Here is a 24,839-nt window from a genome sequence, read left to right on the forward strand (position 1 = left end):
GGTGAAATATTAGTGGGGACTTTTGAAGCACGAGTAGGGATGAATCTACAGAGAAGAGAGGCGTTCCCGATGGAAGGCACACTATATGATAAATAAGGAGGAGAGACACAGAAGAAAGAACACAGTGTTCTACGTCTGGAGCATGGGATGCATTTGGGGCAATAGCAAGCAATGAAGTGGAGAGGTGGGCAGAAACCAGATCTCCAAGGACCTTGAATTTATAATACCAAGTTACTTATAAATTAATAGACGCCATCGGCTGGTTTTAAGCAGAGGAGCAACAAATCCAACTTCTTATCTTCTGTAACTACTTCTCACCTCTTGGCTCAAGTACCCGAGGAGCAGTTTTTGTTTGGATCATCCTAGTATATACAACCTCCACAGCCTCTTGTTAACCCCTTTTTATGCATATTCAGTCTGTCAATAAAATGATGCAAAATTGTTACCCTGCTACACTTTCCTTTTTAGATATTAAACATTTTTTGACCAGATTAAGATTTTGTTATATCACATAGGCAAAGCTGGCAGATTACATTTAAAGCAAGATAAATAGCATGACATTTCTTATTTTAGTTAAATGAATTTTGCAATACCTAACTTAAAATACATTATCCTCAAATCTTGAGTTATAAAAATTCACACTAAACTCAAAAAAAAAAATCATGGTAATTTATGTTTCTGAAAATTTCACTATTGCCTCATGAGTTCGCTATATTTCATTTTATGACTTCAATGAATTTCATTGACACCTGCCTCCATTTAGAGACATTCCTTTGAGCAACTGCTTTATAATGGGAAAGTCATGACTGGATCATCTGTGTCCTCCTGCCACCTGCTTGTAGTTGAGAACACATATTTACATCTTTACTGGTCTTCAGGAAATGATTGTGTTGATAAATATTGTGAAATTAAATCCATTTGTAGAAAACAGAGATGACGTTATCAATGATTCATGTCTAGTCAATATTGAGAAGTTTCTTCCCCTTGTTTCTTATTAGAAGCTCTCAACTTTCATTTATTCATCCTGAGTTCTGTGATGAAGAAAGATTCTTTATTTGCATGATTTCACTTGTGTTTCCCATGTGCTTTGGGCAAACATCTCTCTTCAGTCATGCCTTTCTCTTCCTCTGATACCTTATACTCCTCCTCAGAATAGCAATCCAAACAGCCAATTGTGTATGACCAGTGAGTTGAGGATATTTTGCTATTGTTGTATACAACAATGAACTTTTAAAACTGAATTTTTATTTCTTAACCCACTGCTTACACAAGTGAAGTTATGGTCACTTTGTGGTAAGTCAGCCCTAAGAAAAAGGAAAACTGACAAAGGAGTTTAAAAATGTAAGCTTGCCTATAAAATCTCACCATTTACCTCACTTCAATGCAAAGAGCTTCCCTGAGGCACAAATAAGTTGTCATTCCAATAACTCAGGCATAATGTATCCTAACCTTTTGAATTCTCAGGGGTTTGTTTAGACCTGACCATGAGCTTGAGACATTGTGGTTTGTATCTTAGCTTAGCAGAGAAAGCATGATTATTTTTAAGCTAATGCCTTTGTACAGTTCTAAACTAATTTAGTTCATTATGGTGAGAGGAGGTCAAATATAATAATCAGTCCTTATGGTTTCTGTGACCCATGTACTTTTCAAATGCCCGTTCCATTCACACCAGCTAGTGCGTTCCCTTCTACCAGTATGCATCCCACTTTTCCTCTCGGACAGTTTTCAAATTTGACTGCCACATGGTACCAGGGTGCTTGCTGTCTGTGCTCCTTCTAATATAAGGATAAAGTACTCCCTGCCTTTGCACAACAAGTAGTCTAGTACTAAAACCTGATGTTATTTTCTCTTTTCTCATTTCATTTATGGCATCGATTGGCACAAGTCAGGTCTTGTGGTTGGCAATCCCTGAGACTGGCATAGGGGTAGGATATTTATTAATATTTATTAAAGAATGTCCTTGGGATCAATACCCATGGAAGGAAGGGGAAGGAAACTGGATTGAGCAGAGGGAAAAGTTGAACTGCTATGATGAAGTCTTGATGACAAAGTCAGCACCACAGAGAGCTCTGAAACATAATGGTCTGTCGCTGTCAGAGTTCTCCCATGTTGAGCCAAAATAGCTGGGCCTTTATACTATACCTCCATCAGTTATTGGGTGTGGCCCGCCCAGGGAAGGGCATGCTCTTAGATAAAGTAGTAGTTCTCTGTAACTCAGATAATCCTAGAAAGGCTAAAATTAGAAGGCAGATATGATGGTGGGATGTTTGCTAAAGCAGTATGTATATTTTCAAACTTCATTGACTCTACCTGTTGAGAAATTGAATGAATAACTGTAAGATTTTGACCAAGTAAGACAAAATAATCAAGAATGTCATCTTGTGGCCCAAACTGCCACTTCTAGGCCAAAGTCACCTGGGCCCCCAAAATATTTGTACTGTGCTACAACCCACAGCTATTTTTTTCAGGTGCTTACATCTTAGATAAAGAGGACTCTTTTTCTGCATAGATACAAGCTCTACCATTTTGGCTTCATATAGGAATTTGTCTGAGGTTCTTAACCTGTCAATCCAGCTGGCATTAACTTCCTTCAGCTTAGAATTCTCTGCATTGGTCAGATTCAAGAAAAGATAGTATCCTTAGATGTTTGTAAAACATAAGGTACAACACAGTTATCCAGTATAATGATAATTATTATCAGGAGCATATAAAGCTCTGAGTCATAAGCATGATGTGATGCCTAGATCTGCCAGTTACTTATTCTGTGACCTTGAACCAAGCCATTTGACTTCAAACCATTTCAGAACACCCTATTTTGTTAACTCAGCATATTATTGTCTACTCACTCCTTTGTGAATATAAAATAGGAAAATGATGTAAGGGAACTTTGCCAGTGGTAAAACGTGACATAAATGCTGTATCTTCTTAGTTCTGAGCATGTGGCCCCCTCTCATATTTCGGTGTGCACATCCTAGCTTGCTTTTATTTTTTTAGAATGCACTGGGTGGTTGTTTTGTTTTGTTTAACGCTAACCTATCCTCTCCTTCTTCTTTTTTTTTTTTTTTGGCTTTTACTTCTATCCTAAAAATCTCTATCACCTACCTCTTAATGATGGATGACCCTGCTCTCTTTTCAGAACTGACATAGAGCCTTCGTTCTTCACCAGTCTACACTAGGTGCTAATCTAGGACCCATTGCTTCTTCACGGACAACATTTCCTGGGTCCACAGCATATGTATTTATTATTATTTAAGTTCAAGATCCTCAACATCTACAAGAGGTTAGAAAATGGGTTAATTTTAAAAAATTACCTATACACAAAACTACTCAGTATTCAAGTTGTTATGTCACTAATGCATCTGCAATATTAATATACAAATAAAGCCAGAAATGGAACATGAATAAAAGAATGATTATTAGAGATTTCCTGTTCTTTTTTGCCAATTTACTTTGCGATTGTAAAATTATTTCTACTTTCTGATTCTTTAATCTTAGCCTCGTTCTGTTTTGGGATCAGAGCCTTTTTGCTTTCTTCTGGGATTGGTGGCATGCAAAGAAAGGTAGGCTGCCCAGAGATGAAACTAGACTGACACAGACATGCTAGTTGGCTAAAGACTTCAGCCTCTTGAAAGTGTGATTCTTTCTAGACACATACATTTTAAATTAGCAAAATTATGGAAGTGGAGAGTTGAATAAAACAGGTTGATTTGTTTGTACCCCATCGTCTTTGACCAGAGAGCAGAGGTGAGGAAATGGACACAGATAGGAAAGTTTTAATAGTGAGAAATGACAGTGTTATAAGCAGGGACAGTATGGAGAACCGGGGGGAGGAGGGTCTTCAATGGAGAGCACTTGCCCATGAGGACAAGTCAGTACACCTACAAAAGAGTCCATAAAATATTTTGACTAAAAAAAGGAATGAGAAAGAAGTAGAGGGATCTAAAGACAATTTCTATGCCATATCTAGATTGAGATTCTTTTGATGTCCTAATTCATCAGTTTAATTTTGAAGTAAGATGATTCTTTAGTGTCATTTTTGTTGATCATTTTCAATTGAAATACAGTTGAAGTACAACATTATGTTAGTTTCAGATGTACGATGTAGTGATTCGACAATTAAATACATTATGAAATGGTCATCACTATAAGTCTAATAACCCTCTGTCCCCATACAAAATTATTACAATAACATTGACCATATTTCTTGTGCTGTATTTTATATCCCCTGACTTATTTGTTTTAAACTGGAAGTTTGTACCTCTGAATCTCCTTCACCTATTTCACCCAATCCCCCACCCACCTCCCCTCTGGCAACCACCTATTTGCTCTCTCAATCCGTGAGTCTGTTTTTGTTTTGTTTGTTCATTTGTTTTGTTCTGTTTTGTTTTAGATTCCACATATAAGTGAGATAATCATGGTATTGGTCTTTCTCTGTCTGACTTATTTCACTTAGCATGATAGCCTCTAGATCCATCTATCTTGCCCCAAATGGCATGATTTCATTTTTTCATGGCTGAGTAATATTCCAGTGTGTGTGTGTGTGTGTGCGTGTGTGTGTGTGTGTGTGTATGTGTACATCTTTATTAATTCATCTGTTGATGGAAACTTAGGTTGCTTCCATATCTTGGCTATTGTAAATAATGCTGCAATGGATATAGGGGTGTACCTATCTTTTCAAATTGGTGTTTTTCTTTTCTTCGGGTAAATACCCAAAAGTGAATTTTCTGGGTCATATGGTGGTACTATTGCCTTATTGTTCCAGGAAGTCGCCGGCGAAGTCGGGCCGGGTCCGCGGGCTGCGCACAGCCCCTCCCGCTCCTCTCGCTCCTCCCGCTCCAGCCTGAGGACAACCGGCAGCTGCCAGCACAGCGACTGGCAGCGGACTAGCGGCGGGTGCGTGTCTCTGTAAGGGGCCGGGCCTGTGCTGCAGAGGGGAGGGCGGGGTAAGCGTCGCTCCCCATGTGAGTGTGTGGGGGAGAGACCCAGCTAGCAAGCAACGCGGGCCGCCCCTGCTGCCGCCGCCGCCGCCTTCGGACCAGCGGCCTCCTGCCCTCCCCTCCCTCCCGTCGCCCTACCGCGGGGAGGAGGCTCACGTCGCCATCTCCAGCCGCTCCCGATGAAGCAGCTGCCGCCGCAGCCGCCTCCAAACATCGGGGATTTCTACGACCCCGAGCACCCGACCCCTGAGTATCAGCTCAGCGGCTTCCCGCTGCCCTCGGCCGCCTCCTCCGTGCCCCCTCTTACCTCCACAGTGACAGGGTCCACCTCCTCCGTGCCCCCTCTTACCTCCACAGGGACAGGGTCCCCCTCCTCCGTGCCCCCTCTTACCTCCACAGTGACAGGGTCCACCTCCTCCGTGCCCCCTCTTACCTCCACAGGGACAGGGTCCACCTCCTCCGTGGCCCCTCTTACCTCCACAGGGACAGGGTCCACCTCCTCCGTGCCGCCTCTTACCTCCACAGTGACAGGGTCCACCTCCTCCGTGCCCCCTCTTACCTCCACAGTGACAGGGTCCACCTCCTCCGTGCCCCCTCTTACCTCCACAGTGACAGGGTCCACCTCCTCCGTGCCCCCTCTTACCTCCACAGTGACACGGTCCACCTCCTCAGTGCCCCCTTTACCTCCACAGTGACAGGGTCCACCTCCTCCGTGCCCCCTCTTACCTCCACAGTGACAAGGTCCACCTCCTCCGTGCCCCCTCTTACCTCCACAGTGACACGGTCCACCTCCTCAGTGCCCCCTTTACCTCCACAGTGACAGGGTCCACCTTCTCCGTGCCCCCTCTTACCTCCACAGTGACAGGGTCCAACTCCTCCGTGCCCCCTCTTACCTCCACACTGACACGGTCCAACTCTTCCGTACCCCCTCTTACCTCCACAATGACAGGGTCCACCTCCTCCCTGCCCGCTCTTACCTCCACATTGTCAGGGTCCACGTCCTCCGTGCCCCCTCTTACCTCCACAGTGACAGGGTCCACCTCCTCCGTGCCCCCTCTTACCTCCACTATGACAGGGTCCACCTCCTCCCTGCCCCCTCTGACCTACAAAATGACTGGGTCCACCTCCTCGATGCCCCCTCTTACCTCCACAGTGACAGGGTCCAACGACTCGCTGCCCCCTCTTACCTCCACAGTGACAGGGTCCACCTCCTCCGTGCCCCCTCTTACCTCCACAGTGACAGGGTCCACCTCCTCCGTGGCCCCTCTTACCTCAACAGGGACAGGGTCCACCTCCCCCGGGCCCCCTCTTACCTCCACAGGGACAGGGTCCACCTCCTCCGTGCCCCCTCTTACCTCCACAGTGACAGGGTCCACCTCCTCCAAGCCCCCTCTTCCCTCCACAATGACTGGGTCCACCTCCTCCCTGCCCCCTCTGACCTACAAAATGACTGGGTCCACCTCCTCGATGCCCCCTCTTACCTCCACAGTGACAGGGTCCAACGACTCGCTGCCCCCGCTTACCTCCACAGTGACAGGGTCCACCTCCTCCAAGCCCCCTCTTCCCTCCACAATGACTGGGTCCACCTCCTCCCTGCCCCCTCTGACCTACAAAATGACTGGGTCCACCTCCTCGATGCCCCCTCTTACCTCCACAGTGACAGGGTCCAACGACTCGCTGCCCCCTCTTACCTCCACAGTGACAGGGTCCACCTCCTCCGTGCCCCCTCTTACCTCCACAGGGACAGGGTCCACCTCCTCCGTGCCCCCTCTTACCTCCACAGTGACAGGGTCCACCTCCTCCAAGCCGCCTCTTCCCTCCACAATGACTGGGTCCACCTCCTCCCTGCCCCCTCTGACCTACAAAATGACTGGGTCCACCTCCTCGATGCCCCCTCTTACCTCCACAGTGACAGGGTCCAACGACTCGCTGCCCCCTCTTACCTCCACAGGGACAGGGTCCACCTCCCCCGGGCCCCCTCTTACCTCCACAGGGACAGGGTCCACCTCCTCCGTGCCTCCTCTTACCTCCACAGTGACGGGGTCCACCTCCTCCATGCCCCCTCTTACCTCCACAGTGTCGGGGTCCACCTCCTCCGTGCCCCCTCTTACCTCCACAGTGACAGGGTCCAACTCCTCCGTGCCCCCTCTTACCTCCACAGTGACAGGGTCCAACTCCTCCGTGCCCCCTCTTACCTCCACAGTGACAGGGTCCAACTCCTCCGTGCCCCCTCTTACCTCCACAGTGACAGGGTCCAACTCCTCCGTGCCCCCTCTTACCTCCACAGTGATAGGGTCCACCTCCTCCATGCCCCCTCTTCCCTCCACAATGACTGGGTCCACCTCCTCCCTGCCCCCTCTTACCTCCACAGTGACGGGGTCCACCTCCTCTGTGCCCCCTCTTACCTCCACCGTGACGGGGTCCACCTCCTCCGTGCCCCCTCTTACCTCCACAGTGTCGGGGTCCACCTCCTCCGTGCCCCCTCTTACCTCCACAGTGACGGGGTCCAACTCCTCCGTGCCCCCTCTTACCTCCACAGTGACAGGGTCCACCTCCTCCATGCCCCCTCTTACCTCCACAGTGACGGGGTCCACCTCCTCCGTGCCCCCTCTTACCTCCACAGTGACAGGGTCCACCTCCTCGCTTCCCCCTCTTACTTCCACAATGACAGGGTCCACCTCCTCGCTGCCCCCCTCTGACCCCCCATAACAGGTTCTACCTCCTCCCTGCTCCCCTCTGACCTCCCATAACTGAGTCCACCTCCTCCCTTCCCTCTCTTACCTCCATTATGACTGGGTCCACCTCCTCCAAGTTCCGTCTTCCGTCCACAATGACAGTGTCCACCTCCTCCGTTACCCCTCTTACCTACAAAATGACTGGGTCCACCTCCTCCCTGCCCCCTCTTACCTCCACAGTGACAGGGTCCACCTCCTCCGTGCCCCCTATTACCTCCACAGTAACAGGGTCCACCTACTGCGTGCCCCCTCATACCTCCAAAATGACAGGGTCCACTTCCTCTTTGCCCCCCTCTGACCCCCCAAAGCAGGGTACACCTCTTCCCTTCCCCCTATTACTTCCACAATGACAGGGTCCACCTCCTCGCTGCCCCCCTCTGACTACCCATAACTGAGTCCACCTACTCCCTTCCCTCTCTTACCTCCATTATGACTGGGTCAACCGCCTCCATGCCCCCTCTTACCTCCACAATGACAGGGTCCACCTCCTGCCTGCCCCCCTCTTACCTTCACAATGACAGGGTCCACCTCCTCCAAGCCCCCTCTTCCCTCCACAATGACTGGGTCCACCTCTTCCCTGCCCCCTCTGACCTACAAAATGACTGGGTCCACCTCCTCGATGCCCCCTCTTACCTCCACAGTGACAGGGTCCACCTCCTCCGTGCCCCTTCATACCTCTACAATGACAGGGTCCACCTCCTCGCTGCCCCCCTCTGACCCCCCATAACAGGGTCTACCTCCTCCTTGCCCCCCTCTTACCTCCCATACTGGGTCCACCTCCTCCCTTCCCTCTCTTACCTCCATTATGAAAGGGTCCACCTCCTCCGTGCCCCCTCTTACCTCCACTATGACAGGGTCCACCTCCTCCCTGCCCCCTCTTACCTCCATTATGACTCGGTCAACCGCCTCCCTGCCCCCTGTTACCTCCATGATGACACGGTCCACCTCCTCCCTGCCCCCTCTTACCGCCAATATGACAAGGTAAGAGTATTAGCTAGAATTTTCCATCCCAGTGTGCCCAGATGGGAATCTCTCCCATCAGGTTTTGGAAGCAGAGTTCCAGAGACTTCCCCGCCCAAAATGGCTGGGACTTAAATTCATCGATAGCCTGGTGTTCTTAGGGACTCTTTTAATGTATCTGGTCAGTTTTGCCTGGGTGTCTTTAAAAATAACTCACCACCTCCCAAAACATTGTCAACTTTGCCTCCCCAAAAATGTCAGAAACAGCAAGATCGATGCAAAGACCCATGAGGATAATGGAGAGAGATGCAAAGCGTCTTTTAAAGAGAGACGGGTCTTTGCAGATGCTCCTGGGAAAATTTGTCAATGCATCTGCAGGAAGTACGGTTCGGTTCATGTGTCCAGGTAGCGTGAATGGACATATTCACCAAATTAAGGAAAAAGACTGCTTATCATCACCGACTCCCAGCCGGGGACCAGGTACAGGTCAGCCAGCGGCGGAGTTAAGGGGTGAGATTCCACTGGCCCGGAGCGAGTCTGCAGGGTGATGGGCAGGGCTGTGCTGAGTGAGGCCTGATGTGGAGAGCACAGCTCACTGCCCCAGCCAGGGAGTGGACGGAGGGTGGCATCTTCCAGGGGGGAACTGGAAGGGTTTTTCCAAACGGGCTCATGGCTCATATTGTGAATGGAGGGTGTATACAAAATACTGCAAGAGGCGAACAAAAGTAAACTCTTCCGAAACATCATTGTTAATGGCTGCATAGCACGCAGTCCCGTAGCTGTATAATGTCCTTCCCAGTCCTAACGTTGGCTATACCAGTTGTTCCCTAATTATCCTTTTGCTACTCAAATATAATTTTCTTGCTGTGCAAATCACTAAGCACCTATAGCCAAACTGTGCCAGGCACGGGTCTCATACGTATATGAATTACCTAACATTCACAACAACCCAAAAGGCAGGTACTGTTATTTGCATCTTCCTGTGTAGTTTTCTCCTTACTTAGTATCATTTTGTCCAGTGGAGTTACTGGGCCAAAAGATAGAATCACACGTCACGGTCGTTAAGTACCAGCAAATTTCATCTTCCCATAAGTCATGCGTGAGAGCCCCACTATTCTCAAATCTTCAGCAGCATCTGGTATTGCCATTGAAAAACTTTTAAAACAAATAAATTTACTTCTTTGATAGATGAAAATGCCATATCATATTTTAGTAATTTGCATTTCCTTGATTATCTGTATTTGCAGTTCAAGAAAATGGGTGTTAAGAGTTTGACATGGGGAAATGGCTAAAATAATGACTGGTGACAAAACCAGAATAAAAATGGGGATCAAGTAAGGGTATAATAACTAAATATGATGCATAGAAGAGACTAGAAGGAAATGCATCCAAATGTCACTAGTGGTTGCCTTTGGCAATGGAAATCTCTCCCTTTTTCTTTGTCTCCCTCTCACATACACATTTGTTAAATGTGTCCGCATTATTTCTGTATTCATAAAATATTTTACAAATTGTTTGGAAAAAAAGTATGTTAAGCCAAAACCTCAAACAAGATTATAAAATGAGAAAAACCAAGGAACGAGACTACTTCACTATGGGAAAAACTGCAGTATTGTGAGACAAGCCAGCTGTTTCCTTTTCAAGGCAGGGACTGGGGGAGGGTCAGAGGAGTCTGGAGCCCCAGGCCGAGTGAGTAGACGGGGATGAGGGTTGAATCGCGCCCACGTAGTAAGCGTTTGTAGCCTGAATTACTGCATCCAGGCCTGTCTGAGCAACACGACAGGTGTGAGAGTGTCACCACCAGACGTGTCCAAATTCCCTGCCCCGAGGCTGCAATGTGGTTTCATGCACCACGTTCGCGAAGCCCGGGCGGGCCGGGGAGGGGGTCAGTGTCTGCCACATCAGATGCCCAGCGCCTGGGGACAGGCCCAGCTGTTACTGTATTGGGCAGGTGTCCATTTTCTTTACTGAAAAAGAGAAAACTGTTGAAGTCTGGGGTATATTTAGAACTCACAGACAGACGTGTTCAAGGGTAGGGGTGTGTACTCCTTTGGGGGAAAAAGCTTTCAGCAGTGTTCTCCAGCTGGTTAGTATTGACCTCTGGCCCAGGGATGCTGTAGCCAGGAGTTATTCTTTTTAAAAAACGATGATTTATTGTTTTCTATTGAAGTAGAGTTGATTTACAATGTTATGTTAGTTTCAGGTGTACAGCAAAGTGATTCGGTTATACATATATTCTTTTTCAGATTCTTCTCCCTTATAAGTTATTACAAGATATGGAATATAATTCCTCCCTGTGCTGTACAGTAGGTCCTTGTGGCAGGAGTTATTCTTAGGAGGGGTTGTTCCTCGTTGAAGAAAGATCCCAGAGAAACAGCGTCAGTAAGATGTTCTCTGGGAAACGGTGTCCTTACGTTCATCCCCTCTCATCCTCTTTTCCTGCAGAAATTTGAGGATGACATCACCTATGGGCTAAACAGAGGTCGGAATGGGCACGACTACTACGATTACCACCAGCGCCACCACGATGAGGATGCTGCGATCGGTCCCTGGAGCCCCGACGGCTTCAGGCACGGAGCCAGCGTCAACTACGACGACTACTGACCGTCACTCAGGCGGGCTCGGGGCCGCAGGCTCCACACGATGCCCGGGCTGTGTCTGCTGCGCCTGTTCTCGGTTCATCCTTCTACCCGCTTTCCGTGGCCACAAAGGAAGAGTTAAAGCAAAGAACGTAAATGCCTTTCGAGGTTTCATGCAAGTACCTAACAATGCATTTCATTTAAAAATAGAAATAAAAACATTTTGTTAACACATCTCAGAGTTCACTTGGATGAAACTTGAGCTGGCGAGAGTTTTCCTTCCCTGCATGTTTCTGAGGTTGAAGCAACTTCTCAGAGGCACCTCCCCTCTGCTATCTGAAGTGTTACCTCTCCAAGAATTCCCACCACCCCAGACCATGGGACCGAGCAGGGGTCTTCAATGTATTAGAATTCAGTCCACACTAAATGCCAAATTAAGAAGAAAAAAGCAAGAAAATTTAGCTGGAAATTAATTTAAGGTCACAGAACACGGTTTGGGGGATTAAGCATCCACATGGGTTTGCAAATTTGCTGTTCCACATCCCGAGCCAGAGGTGGACCTGTTTAATATTGTCAGGCAGGAAAAAAAGGGTAATAGAAAAAACACAGAAGTTTGGTTGATTTCAGAGCCTCACTTGTCTTAAAAAATTAAACCTTGTCTGATGAGTTCAAGGAAGATTTACGAATATACATTACATCATGTTTAAACAATCTGAGTGAATGAAAGAGAAAAGTGTCCTGGGGGTGGGTAGAGGGAGGGGAGGAGAGTGGGGAGGTGACACCTGCAGAGGGGAGGGGCCCTCAGAATGGCTCTTGAACTCGTGTGGGTCACAGACCCTCTGACAGCCTGATGGAAGCTTTCTCAGAAAAATGATACGTGATTTTGCATATAGTCTCTGAAACACATCCTCATTCACAAGCTGCAGATGATAAACCCCTGGGTTTGGTGGGAAGTTCCTACCAGCATCAGGAGACCAGTGTTTGTGGACAATCCTTTGGAATCCTTACAACTTTTAAAACTTTGTGGTAAAATGTACACAACATAAAATCCATCATTTTAAGCAGTTTTAGACGTATAGTTCAGTGGCATTAAGTACATTCACCTTGTTGTACAACCGTCCCACCCTCTACGTCCAGAATCATTTAATCTTCCCCAAACTGAAACTCTGTCTCCATTAAACGCTCACTCCCCATCCCCTCCCCCAGCCCCTGGTACGCACCATCCACTTCCTGTCTCGGTGAATTTGACTCCTCTGGGGATCTCATATAAGTGGAATCAGACACACAGTATTTGTCCTTTGGTGACTGGCTTATGTCACTGAGCATAATGTCCTCAAGGTTCATCCATGTTATAGCAGGTGTCAGAAGTTCCTCCCTTTTTAAGGCTGAATAATATTCTATTTTGTGTGTAGCCCACGTTTTGTTTATCCATCATCCATCAGCGGACACTGGGTTGCCTCCACCTCCTGGCTGTTGTGAGTAATGCTGTGGACACGGGTCTGTAAACATCTCTTCATGTCCCCACGTTCAGTTCTTTTGGGGATATACCCAGAAGTGGAATTATTAGGTCAGATGGTAACTCTGTTTAATTTTTCGGGGGATCACCACACATGTTTTCCACATCAGTTGTACTACTCTACATTTTGATATAACATAGAGTTGTAAGAGGGAAGAACATTTTGTATTCTCTTACAAGTTAATCACTAAAGGGATGTTGCCGATAAGCTTAAATTCCACACAATGGCCCATCTCGGACCCTTGCCTCCGAGAGATGAAGGTAAATGAGCATTCAGCTCAAACACCTGTGTTTAGCTCCCAAGAAACCTCGTGAGCAGGCCCACCTGTGAATGACTGCAGGAGGGAGAAATGAACCCCTCCCCTCCGGAGGCTGACGGGAACCAGGAAGTGCTTGGCTTTCGTCCCGCCCCTTGTGGTATAAAAGGAGCCTGACTGCTGCCGCAGGCAAGACGGCTCCTGGGGGCACGAGCCCACCGTCTTCTGGGTTTGGGGGCTCTCCGAAGGAGGTCGTTATTCTTTGCCCAGCAACTCGTCTCCTGATTATTGGCCTGTCCTGTGGCGAGCAGTGAGAGCTTGGGTAACAGGGTTCCATGAAAACTTTCGTTTCTTTTTCTTCACTCCTCTGGGGCAGCCGCAAACCCCAGTGCAGCGTTGAGGGGGAGGCGGGGTGGGCGTGATGGAAAGGACGTCTTCACTCTATTCCTCATCTTAAATGTTGCCGTGCTCCTCCATAAAGTATGTGTGCTGGGTGTTCTTGGTCGACGTCTTTTGTCAAGTTAAGGAAATGACTATTCTTTTAAAAATATGCTAAGAAAAACTTTAAATGTCATATATGGATGCTGAATTCTAGTTTCTTTATCTGTTGAGATAACATATCCTTTTAAATCTGTTAATTAACAACAGTTCTAGTAATACATTTTCATATTCATCAGTCTCATTCCTGGAATAAAAAGTCACTTGATCATGATTTGTTTTTTCAGTGTTGGATCTGGTTGGATCATATTTGTTGAGAATTTTTGCATCCGTGTCCATGAGGAAGATTGGGCTGTAGTTTTCTTTCCCGTTCCGTTTTTGTCAGTTTGGTTGTCCGGCTTATGCTGGTTTCTTAAAATGAATTGTTTATTATTTCTTCATGTAAGAATGGAATTATCTGTTTCCTGAATGTTTGGGAGCATTCTGATAAAGCCATTTGCATGTGGTGTTTTCTTCATGGTAAAATTTTTGACCATTGCATGCATTTCTTTTACAGGTAGAGGATTATTCTGGCTTCGTTTCTCTCCTTGAATCTGTTTTGCTAAATTCTATCTTTCTCAGTAGTCATCAATTATATGAAAATTTGAAGGGTGTTGAGAGTTGGTCTCAGGATCTTATCTTTTTTTCTCAGTAACATCTGTGGTTATGGTTTTTTTCACTCCATTTCATTTGGGCCTTTAGAAAAAATGAATCTTGTCTTTTCAAACATGTAGTTTTTGCCTTGTTGATGTGCTTCTCTATTTCACAAATTTCTGTTCTCTTAATTTCCTTCCTTCTGCACCTGTGGGTCTTTGATTTCCGTTAGATCGTAGCTCAATTTTGAGCCTTATTTTTTTCAAAGGCCAATTCTTACTATTCTAAGTTTCCTTTCAAGAATTGCATCCCATGAGTTTGATGTGAAAAGTTAGATGATGAATTTGTCTAATTTCAATTATAATTTCTCCTTTGACCCTTGAGCCGATTACAAGTGTTATGAAATTTCCAAGTGAATGAATTTTTCTAATGATCTTACTGGCTTTGTTTTCTAACTTAATTGCATTGCGGTTTTTAAAAAATGTAGTCTGATCATAATTCTTTGAGGTATACCAAGGTCAGCTTTACATCTGAGCGTGTGCCAAACCAGCACGTGTTCATGTGTGCCTGAAAGGAATGTGTCTTTTCCAGACGTCAGATGCAGTCAAGTGCATTAGCTCAAGCCCGATGGTGACACTGTTCACATCTTCTATTTTCTTACTAATTTTCTTGGTTCCTTTGATCTACCGATTACTGATAAGTGTGTTAAAATCTACTATGACAATGGATTGGACAAGTTTTTCCTCTAATTCTGTCAGTCTGGCTTCGCATGAGGCTATACACAAATTCACATGGGACACACATCTAGAATCGATACATTTTCCCAGTGAATGGAATCACTTATTGTTCTGCAGCAAATTTCCTTATTTCTAATGATGCTTTTTGCCTGAATTCTCCTTTGCTATTAATATGACTATAGTTTGCCTCCTGTTGGTTACTAATTGCCTGGTCTGTCTTTTCCATAGTTGGGCCTTTTATCTTTCTGCGTGCTTTAGGTGTGCTTTTTGCAAAGAGTACATAGCTGAAATCTGTTTTGTTTTTAAAATAGGGTATAACTCTTAAGGTCTGAACAGGAGAATTTAGTCCACTTACATGTATTGAGATTTATGATTTGGTTTCTTTTTTTTTTTAAGATTTTTTTTTTTTTGATGTGGACCATTTTTAAAGTGTTTATGGAATTTGCTACAATATTGCTTATGTTTTATGTTTTGGCTTTTTGGCCATGCCAAAAGATCCCATGCGGGATCTTAGTTTCCTGGCCAGGGATTGAACCTGCACGCACTGCATTGGAAGGCAAAGTCTCAACCACTGGACCTCCAGGGAAGTCCTTTGTGATTTGGTTTTATCTCTAACATCATATTTTGAATTTTGACTTGTCCCATTTTACGTGTTCCTCTCCCCCTTTTCCTCTTCTCTTGCCTTCATTTGGACTGTTTGTTTTCCTTCACTTATTCTTTTCCCTTCACTTCTTTTGAAGGTTACACTGGGTCTGTTCTATTAGTGTTTGCCCATTTAATCCATATTTAACAAGTTACCAGTAATCAATAGCCATAGTCTTCTCCTGGACAATACAAGGACCCCAAAATACTTTATTCTGCAACCTCCCCTCCCAATTTATAACCTACAGTTATAAATTGGCATTTGAAATCTAGTCTGCTTTATTTCCCCATAAGTTACCGTTGTTTCATTTATAGTTGCTGGTTTGATTAGGTGTCACAAAGCCGCTTGGTTCACTATTTCTCCTTCAGACTCAGGCCACACATCTGAGCTCATTTTCCTTTGGCTTTAATTCCATCCTCCAGAATCCATTTAGTGAGGGTCCTTTGATGGTAAACTCCCAAGTTTCACACTTTCCCTTGTTTTACTCGCTATAGAATTCTTGCTTGAGTTAATCAGCACTTTGAAGATACTATCATAGAGCCTTGTGGTTTCCACTGTTGATGTGAAGGCTTTCATTATAACCTGTCTTTCCTGTGGGGAGGGGACACCGTCCTCTCCAGCTGTCTTTTATAACAGACCCACCTTTGTTACTTATATCTGTGTCTATATATTTATACTGCTTGGGGTTTTGTGGGCTTCTTAATCTGAGGGTTGGTGTCTTTCAACAACTTTGGAAAATTCTATTTCTTTGAATGTTACTTCTTCCCCACCCTATTATTTCTTGAACTTTATTCAGGTGTATAAATGTCACTATTTTCCCTTTTTCAAATGTGCTTAGTTATGTCTTGTTATCTGTTCAGATTTTCAAGTTTCCCTTTCATTTCCTTAAAGGTATTAAACTTTATTTCCACCATCTGAAGTCGTTGCGGCTCTATTTCTAGCTGCCACCCGTTGCTTCTCACTCATGGTGTCTCGCCTCCTTGATGTCATGTAATTTCTAACCATGATGTACTCATTTTCCTTGGAGCTGTTTTTTGTTTTTTTAAAATTTATTTATTTATTTTTATTTTTGGCTGTGTTGGGTCTTCGTTGCTGCACGCAACGTTAAGCCTGAGTTAAGTTGGATTCTTCCAGCCAGCACTTGGATTTCTTGTTGCTAGTGGCCTAAAGTTCAGGGGCCAGGGCTGGGGGGTGGGCGTCTACCAAACAGGGATCCCTCGTGGTCCCTGTTCTCCTGGTGCCCTCTCCCCACGCACCCATCCACTCCCACCCAAAGCATCCTAAGTGCCCTTGGCACTGTGATGGGTTAATTTGTCACTTCCCCTCATCAAGGTGGAGCCTTTTGGGGGCTCAGTCTGATAGGGGGCATCTGACCCGGGCTTTGTCTCCTATTCTGATGCCAGGCAGCCTTCGGAGAAGCACAGGCTCTACAGGATTCTGCAGAATCCTCCAGGCAAAGTCTGCTTTCGCTTCATTTTGGGATTCTGCAGATTCCTTGCTTTCGTATCATCTAAGGGATGCATTTTAAACAGATTTTTAAAACTCACATTCAGCAGCTCATCTACTCCCACTGGAGCACTGAGGACTCAGGTTATCTATCTAATCTGCCCCCGCTACTAGCGGCTCCCATTTGATCATTGACTGAAAATCATACGGTCTTTACCATTTTTGTGTGTCTAGGAAATCTCTTCTAAGAATAATGCTTTTTAATACAGAAAATACACAAGATTACAAATGAAAGCAGCTATATTGGAAAAGATATCAACACTTTATTTTTTATTTATTTAAGGCATCCAAGGCATCTTCTTTGGGAAAATTATCAATCACACAGGTGATTGTGTGACAGACGTTTCTCCAGCTGGACGGTGAACCGAGGATGCGGATCACCACAGTCTGTGCCATGAAGTCCTCAGCGCCTCACACAGAGCCTGTCGGACCAACCGCTCTAGAAAGTGTGCGGGGTGGAGCCTGACGTCACCCGGAAAGAAACAGGGGACGTAGTCTCACGTTTCCATGTGAGGACAATGGACAGAGGGGTAGAAAGTCACCTCCTACACACAACGTGAGTTAGGAACAAAAGGGGAACTAGAGCTCAGATTAGGCGGTCCTTCCCACACCCCTTAATCGGCCACCCTCCCCAGGACGATCACCACCTTCTTAGCTTACCCATGGTCCCTGACCCCCACAAGACAGGGTCCACCTCCTCCCTGCCCCCCTCTGACCCCCCATAACAGGGTCCACCTCCTCCCTGCTCCCTCTTACCTCCACTATGACAGGGTTCACCTCCTCGCTGCCCCCTCTTACCTCCACAGTGACAGGGTCCACCTCCTCGCTGCCCCCTCTTACCTCCACAGTGACAGGGTCCACCTCCTCCCTGCCCCCCTCTTCCCTCCACAATGACAGGGTCCACCTCCTCCATGCCCCCTCTTCCCTCCACAATGACTGGGTCCACCTCCTCCCTGCCCCCTCTTACCTACAAAATGACTGGGTCCACCTCCTCCATGTCCCCTCTTACCTCCACAGTGACAGGGTCCACCTCCTCCCTGCCCCCCTCTTACCTCCACAATGACTGGGTCCACCTCCTCCCTGCCCCCCTCTTACCTCCACAATGACTGGGTCCACCTCCTCCCTGCCCCCTCTTACCTCCACAGTGACAGGGTCCACCTCCTCCATGCCTCCTCTTACCTCCACAGTGACGGGGTCCACCTCCTCCATGCCCCCTCTTACCTCCACAGTGTCGGGGTCCACCTCCTCCGTGCCCCCTCTTACCTCCACAGTGACAGGGTCCAACTCCTCCGTGCCCCCTCTTACCTCCACAGTGACAGGGTCCAACTCCTCCGTGCCCCCTCTTACCTCCACAGTGACAGGGTCCAACTCCTCCGTGCCCCCTCTTACCTCCACAGTGACAGGGTCCACCTCCTCCATGCCCCCTCTTCCCTCCACAATGACTGGGTCCACCTCCTCCGTGCCCCCTCTTACCTCCACAGTGACAGGGTCCACTTCCTCGCTGCCCCCTCTTACCTCCACAGTGACAGGGTCCGCCTCCTCGCTGCCCCCTCTTACCTCCACAGTGACAGGGTCCACCTCCTCGCTGCCCCCCTCTGACCCCCCTTAACAGGGTCTACCTCCTCCCTGCCCTCCTCTGACGTCCCATAACAGGGTCCACCTACTCCCTTCCCCCTCTTACCTCCATTATGAGAGGGTCCACCTCCTCCGTGCCCCTTCTTACCTCCACTATGATAGAGTCCACCTCCTCGCTGCCCCTCTCTGACCCCCGATAACAGGGTCCACCTCCTCGCTGCCCCCCTCTGACCCCCAATAACAGGGTCCACCTCCTCCCTTCCCCCTCTTACCTCTACAATCACAGGGTCCACCTCCTCGCTGCCCCCTCTTACCTCTACAATGACAGGGTCCACCTCCTTTTGCCCCCCTCTGACCCCCCATAACAGGGTCCACCTCCTCCCTTCCCCCTCTTACCTCCATTATGACAGGGTCCACCTCCTCCGTGCCCCCTCTTACCTCCACAATGACAGGATCCCCCTCCTTGCTGCCTCCCTCTGCCCTCCCACAACAGGGTCCCCCTCCTCCTTGCCCCCTCTTACCTCCACTTTGACAGAGTCCACCTCCTCGCTGCCCCCCTCTGACCCCGATAACAGGTTACACCTCCTCGCTGCCCCCCTCTGACCCCCCATACCTGGGTCCACCTCCTCGCTGCCCCCCTCTGACCCCCCATAACAGGGTCCACCTACTCCCTGCCCCCTCTTACCTCCACAGTGACAGGGTTCACCTCCTCCCTTCCCCCTCTTACCTCCATTATGACAGGGTCCACCTCCTCCGTGTCCCCTCTTACCTCCACAGTGACAGGGTCCCCCTCCTCCTTGCCCCCTCTTACCTCCACTATGACAGAGTCCACCTCCTCGCTGCCCCCCTCTGACCCCCCTTAACAGGATACACCTCCTCGCTGCCCCCCTCTGACCCCCCATAACAGGTTCCACCTCCTCGCTGCCCCCCTCTGACCCCCCATACCAGGGTCCACCTCCTCCATGCCCCCTCCTACCTCCACTATAACAGGGTCCACCTCCTCCGTGCCCCTTCTTACCTCCACTATGACAGAGTCCACCTCCTCGCTGCCCCCCTCTGACCCCCCTTAACAGGATACCCCTCCTTGCTGCCCCCCTCTGACCCCCCATAACAGGTTCCACCTCCTCGCTGCCCCCCTCTGACCCCCCTTAACAGGGTACACCTCCTCGCTGCCCCCCTCTGACCCCCCATAACAGGTTCCACCTACTCCGTGCCCCCTCTTACCTCCACAGTGACAGGGTCCACCTCCTCCGTGCCCCCTCTTACCTCCACATTGACAGGGTCCACCTCCTCCGTGCCCCCTCTTACCTCCACAATGACAGGGTCCACCTCCTCCCTGCCCCCTCTTACCTCCACTGTGACATGGTCCGCCTCCTACGTGCCCCCTCTTACCTCCACAGTGACAGGGTCCGCCTCCTCCGTGCCCCCTCTTACCTCCACAGTGACAGGGTCCGCCTCCTCCATGCCCCCCTCTTACCTCCACAGTGACAGGGTCTACCTCCTCCGTGCCCCCTCTTACCTCCACTATGACAGGGTCCACCTCCTCCGTGCCCCCTTTTACCTCCACAGTGACAGGGTCCACCTCCTCCGTGCCCCCTCTTACCTCCACAGTGACAGGGTCCACCTCCTCCATGCCCCCTCTTGGCCAGGGTACGCCGTGAATCCCCGGGCTCGCGTGAAAGCCTGGCCCGTCGCCTGGCCTACCGGCCATGGCGGCTCCGACAGGAAGGGCCTAGGGTGCTTCTCTTGGTTTTGATTTTTTTTCTCCTGGAACTCGATCCTGGCCTGGTAGTGCTTCCGGCTTCATTCTGCACCTTTGGCATTTCGGTTTTGTAATGGTGGCGAGGTTTGAGTGGCCCCAGTGTTGAGGTGACACCGGGTTTGTTTTACCGCCTGGAGGTGAAAGCGTCCGCAGCGGCATACGTTCTCTACTAGATTATGAGATTTGCACACTTTCAGACACTCTACTTCCTTGGTAGCAGCAACCTCTTACCCTGAACGGATGACTTTCTACTCCTTTTGAAGACTTTGTTAAAAAGCAAGAATCGTTTGAGGATTCTCTAAACAGACAGTGTTCTAGAAAAGCGAAATATCGTTTTGCCCAATAGTATGTTTTCAGCCTAGGACATTTTTACATTTCTGTTGTGGTTTGTGTCTGCTACTGTATCTGATATCTCAAGAGAGCTTCCACTCCAGAGCCTGGATTCACTTCTTTCTCTGCATCCTCACAAGAGTATTGTTTTAAAAAGCTATCCTTAAACTCCATTTGCTGGTGTTGGTTAAGTCTAGACCTTCGAATATGACTCATTTCAAACTTAACAGTTGATAGGGATTTCAAATGAAATTCACTTTTATGACCAGAATGATTCTAAGAGATATGCTGTTTTGACACATTTTACCTTAGTTTTGGTGTGGCTCTTTATAGGCTTTTGGTTTGAGACTTGGAAAACCTCAAAAAAAAAAAAAATTCTGTATCATGATCCAATAAACGCTTATTGAGCAAAAAAAAAAAAAAAAAATTGATGTTGTATATTCAGCTTTTCCTATTAGCCTGTGAGAACTGTGGCACCACAGGGGTTGATATTTTATTATATTTCCTTTCCTTGAGTGACACAATATTTGAAGTATAATTGGCACTCACTGAATGTTTACTGGGTAAATAAGTGACTGAATGAGGTTTGTGAGCTCTTTGTCTTTATTTCCATCTGCAGTGTGGTTTTCTTCTCTTGTTGCCCATCTTCTTTATTCCAACACCAAGCTTTCTGTCAGCCTGCCTAACCCTCTGCTTCCTCTATTGTTACCTCTTTGTCTTCTGCCCCCACATTTACTTTACTTCCAGTACACAAAATGTAAATCTGTATCATGTAAAAATTATTTGATATCTAACTTTTAAAAATGCTGTTCAAATTTGTAGTTATGTCCAAATCCATCCTCCATCCTGCCCTGAGTCACATGAAACAATCTGTCTCCTTCAGCCTTCTGAGGGCACTGTCTTGAACACTAGAGAGCAGAAGGAAGAAACCAGGGCATTTACCCCCCTCTTTCTCTGCATGAGCTGCACTCTTTCCTCAGTCCCACTTTGCTACTGACAAATGTGTTATACTTTGAGATTTGACTCGGATATCCCATGCCTTGATTTCCAGTAACACTGCCTCTTCCTGTTGTCACTCCATTCCATGAGAACATGTTCTTTCCTAATGTTATTCATTTCCGGGTTGCTTCATAATTCCTTGTTTAGCTCCTCTGCTTTTCCACAGCCTGAATATTTAATTCACTGACTTAAATTTTCTTTATTTTTTAATACTTAGGATGGTTTTTTGTTTTCCTGCTTGGATCTTCACTAATAAAATAAATTTAGAGATAGGGGCAGAGAGTAGCCACATTTTTCTTGGTATATTTTTGAATTACAATGAAAAGTCCATGTTTTTTGAATAACTACAGGGACTCTGTATAATTAGTCCACATTATATTGCTTTCAGTGATTACTGGAAGCTCTGTGGAAATTGAAATAATAGCAAATGCAAATGAAAGTAAGAAATGAACACATGTTTATCATTTGATACTATAACGATTAATATAGCTTCTTGGTCAAAGACCTAAATGCAGCCAGAACAAGTATTATTTCATGATTCTAGAATCTCAGGGTTATTTTGCTAAAAGTAAACCATCACATTTAGTTCCATATAAAATTATTCACCTTCATTAAAAAGATCAAAATTAAATACTCTTGGTTCTGTTCCGTGAAATGTCGGTAAATATATTTTCTTCAACTACACAGGGCAGGGGGTTGGGTCATGTTGGCTGAAGTGATAAAAATAGATTTCCTGGAAGATAATGCAAGTTACTCAAAGAGAAAAATATAGTCCAGTAGATTTTGTAATATTTCCAAGTAATAAAGCTAGAACATTTAGCTCTCACTTCATCAGGAACCCAGTTTATTCAGTAATTTAAATTAAAGGAATCAAAGGATTATGAAGCTTTATCAGGTATTCTTGCATGAAAAAGCTAGCAATAATCTCTCCAACCATGTGCCTAGGTAAACATTTGGCACCATATAGTCTTTGAAAGAAGTCCAGGGAAACAAACAAATGTTACAACAAAGACAACAATACCAGGACCCAGAGGAAATTAAGGCGCCATCTGCTCTAGTGTGTTTTTATAATACAAAATGAGAGAAGGACCTTTATTTTGATACTTTTTGTGTGATAATCCTTACCTTTTTACCAGTAGAGGAAGGACACTTGTGATATTGTTCACTGTATTAGTCTGCTAGGGCTACCATAACAAAGTACCACAGACTGAGTAGCTAAAACAACAGAAATTTATTTACTCACAGTTCTGGAGCCTGCAAGTCTGAAATTAATGTGTTGGCAGGGTTGGTTTCATTTGAGCATTTCTCTCCTTGGGTCGTAGATGGTTGTCTTCTCCCTGTGTTTTCGAATGGTCTTCCCTCTTTATGTGTCTGTGTCCTAATTTTCTCTTCTCATAAGGAAAATAGTCATATTGGATTGTAGCTCACCCTAAGTATCTCATTTTAACATAATTACCTCTTTAAAGGTCCTATCTCCAAATACACTCACATTCTGAGGTACTGGGGGATAAAGACTTCAACATATGAATTTTGGAGGACATAATTCAGTCTATAACACATATAGTAATTGAATTTCTCTTTTGAAGGTAATATATATTGGATTTGGTGGTGTTGGTACTAAGGAAGAAATAAAGGGGGAAAATAGTAGACAAGCAAAAGAAGATAAAAAGGAGAATTTCTTCTCACTATGCTACACCCACACTTGTACCAATGTGACATTCTTTTCTACGTTTGTACACATTTTCTGTCAATAATAATTATTTCCCCATTTTTAAAAAAAATTATTAGCACCTTTAATTAATTAATTATTTATTTATTTATTTATTTGGGCTGTGTTGGGTCTTCGTTTCTGTGCGAGGGCTTTCTCTAGTTGCGGCAAGCGGGGGCCACTCTTCATCGCGGTGCACGGGCCTCTCACTATCGTGGCCTCTCTTGTTGCAGGGCACAGGCTCCAGACGCGCAGGCTCAGTAGTTGTGGTTCACTGGCCTAGTTGCTCCGCGGCATGTGGGATCTTCCCAGACCAGGGCTTCAACCTATGTCCCCTGCATTAGCAGGCAGATTCTCAACCACTGCGCCACCAGGGAAGCCCAATTTCCCCATTTTTTACATAGCTAATTCCTAGACATTCTTGAAGAATTAACACCATCCCCTGTAGGAAACATTTGCTCTCTCCCACTTTTATTGATTTGAATTCAGTGGTTTTCCTTGTGTTGCTTTAGCACCTGGATGTTTATCAACACTGGTAGGATTATCGTCTTGTACAATAATCATATACATTCCCTCCATTAAAATGAGAGCTCCTTGAGGACTAGGACTAGCTGTTTCATCCCCATATCATCAATGCCTGGCTTGTTTGTACATAAACATAATTTCTTGATCCAATAGCTGTTGTTCAGCATCCTCTCTGTGGCAGACAGAGAGGAGGCAATGATGAGAAAAATCAGACAGTCTCTGTTTTACTAAAACAGTTTAGTCAAAGCATCTCAGAAGCAGTGCATCCTGGACACACCCCCACCATTAACACCACTACTATCCATAATCACGAAAAGGTATTCTTTATAACTTCTTCTCTAGATAAGTAGATTTTTATGAGGAACATTATATTCTTTGGGCAGAGATTTCCTTCCATTCTTAGTAATCCTGTCTAGGACAAATATTAGTGGCCCAAGACTTGAATTTTGTAGTGAGTCAAATACTGTGAAATGTAGGGCTGTTTCTCAAAGCTCAGGTGGGAAGCAGAAATTCACATATGACAACCTTTATACTGAATAAGATGCACAAAAAATTACAAATATAAAAACTTAGAGGTAAAATGGTTACAATTCAAAGGATGGTAATGATGAATGTAATACATGTCAAGTAAACCTGAAATTCCAACTGAGTAGCCTACTTCACAAGCTATACAGGGTAGGGGGAAATCCTGTCAGTATCAGCCCATTTTTACTAGAATCCTTCTGGGGAATAAGGAAGGTATTTTAAAGACATTCTCTATCTCTCATCTCTGGGATGAAGTTCATGATCAAATACAATTTTATAACTAGATGCTTACACTGTGATTCATCAAATCCCTCTATGAATAACCTAGGAGGAATTTTTTAGTCTACCTCTGCAAAGTTGCTCAACTTTCGAAATGAAGTACTTGCAACCTCCTGATACCTGTCCCCCAATTACTCTGAAATCTCTCTCCTCTCTCATTCATCACTCCTCCTTTCCCTGTGGTTCAGATTTTAA

The 24,839-nt window shown here is 46.2% G+C and overlaps 2 protein-coding genes across 4 annotated transcripts; one reads left to right on the forward strand and one right to left on the reverse strand.

Moving 5' to 3' along the window:
- Positions 1–4,883: 4,883 nt before the first annotated feature.
- LOC309606636 (uncharacterized protein) lies at positions 4,884–18,779 on the reverse strand (the record flags this gene model as incomplete). Its single annotated transcript, XM_082343932.1, has 6 exons — positions 18,665–18,779; positions 18,142–18,456; positions 17,636–17,845; positions 7,028–7,615; positions 6,045–6,187; positions 4,884–5,160 (listed from the first exon to the last, which is right to left on the reverse strand). Exons 2-6 carry the CDS (start codon positions 18,358–18,360, stop codon positions 4,884–4,886), a joined length of 1,437 nt encoding a protein of 478 aa, XP_082200058.1. The 5' UTR covers positions 18,361–18,456; positions 18,665–18,779.
- Positions 4,938–17,332, forward strand: LOC309606482 (augurin-like). Of its 3 annotated transcripts, XR_014231874.1 has the most exons (3): positions 4,938–5,187; positions 11,078–13,306; positions 17,225–17,332. XR_014231874.1 is itself a non-coding variant. In XM_082343647.1 (2 exons), exons 1-2 carry the CDS (start codon positions 9,047–9,049, stop codon positions 11,234–11,236), a joined length of 225 nt encoding a protein of 74 aa, XP_082199773.1. In that variant the 5' UTR covers positions 8,467–9,046; the 3' UTR covers positions 11,237–11,445. The 3 variants fall into 3 exon arrangements, 1 of the variants encoding a protein (XP_082199773.1); XM_082343647.1 differs by lacking the exons at positions 4,938–5,187; positions 17,225–17,332 and adding an exon at positions 8,467–9,112 and having other exon boundaries at positions 11,078–11,445; XR_014231875.1 differs by lacking the exons at positions 4,938–5,187; positions 11,078–13,306 and adding an exon at positions 13,313–13,464.
- Positions 18,780–24,839: the final 6,060 nt, after the last annotated feature.

This window comes from Balaenoptera borealis (assembly GCF_965194805.1).
Source record: "Balaenoptera borealis genome assembly, chromosome: 11".
NCBI lineage: Eukaryota > Metazoa > Chordata > Mammalia > Artiodactyla > Balaenopteridae > Balaenoptera > Balaenoptera borealis.

What these genes read in the sequence shown, in the direction of transcription:
- LOC309606482 (XM_082343647.1), top strand. Translation starts at nt 9,047, where the DNA reads ATGGACATATTCACCAAATTAAGGAAAAAGACTGCTTATCATCACCGA. An exon ending in GACTCCCAGCCGGGGACCAG is followed by an intron (nt 9,113 to 11,077) that starts GTACAGGTCAGC and finishes CTTTTCCTGCAG; the next exon opens with AAATTTGAGGATGACATCAC.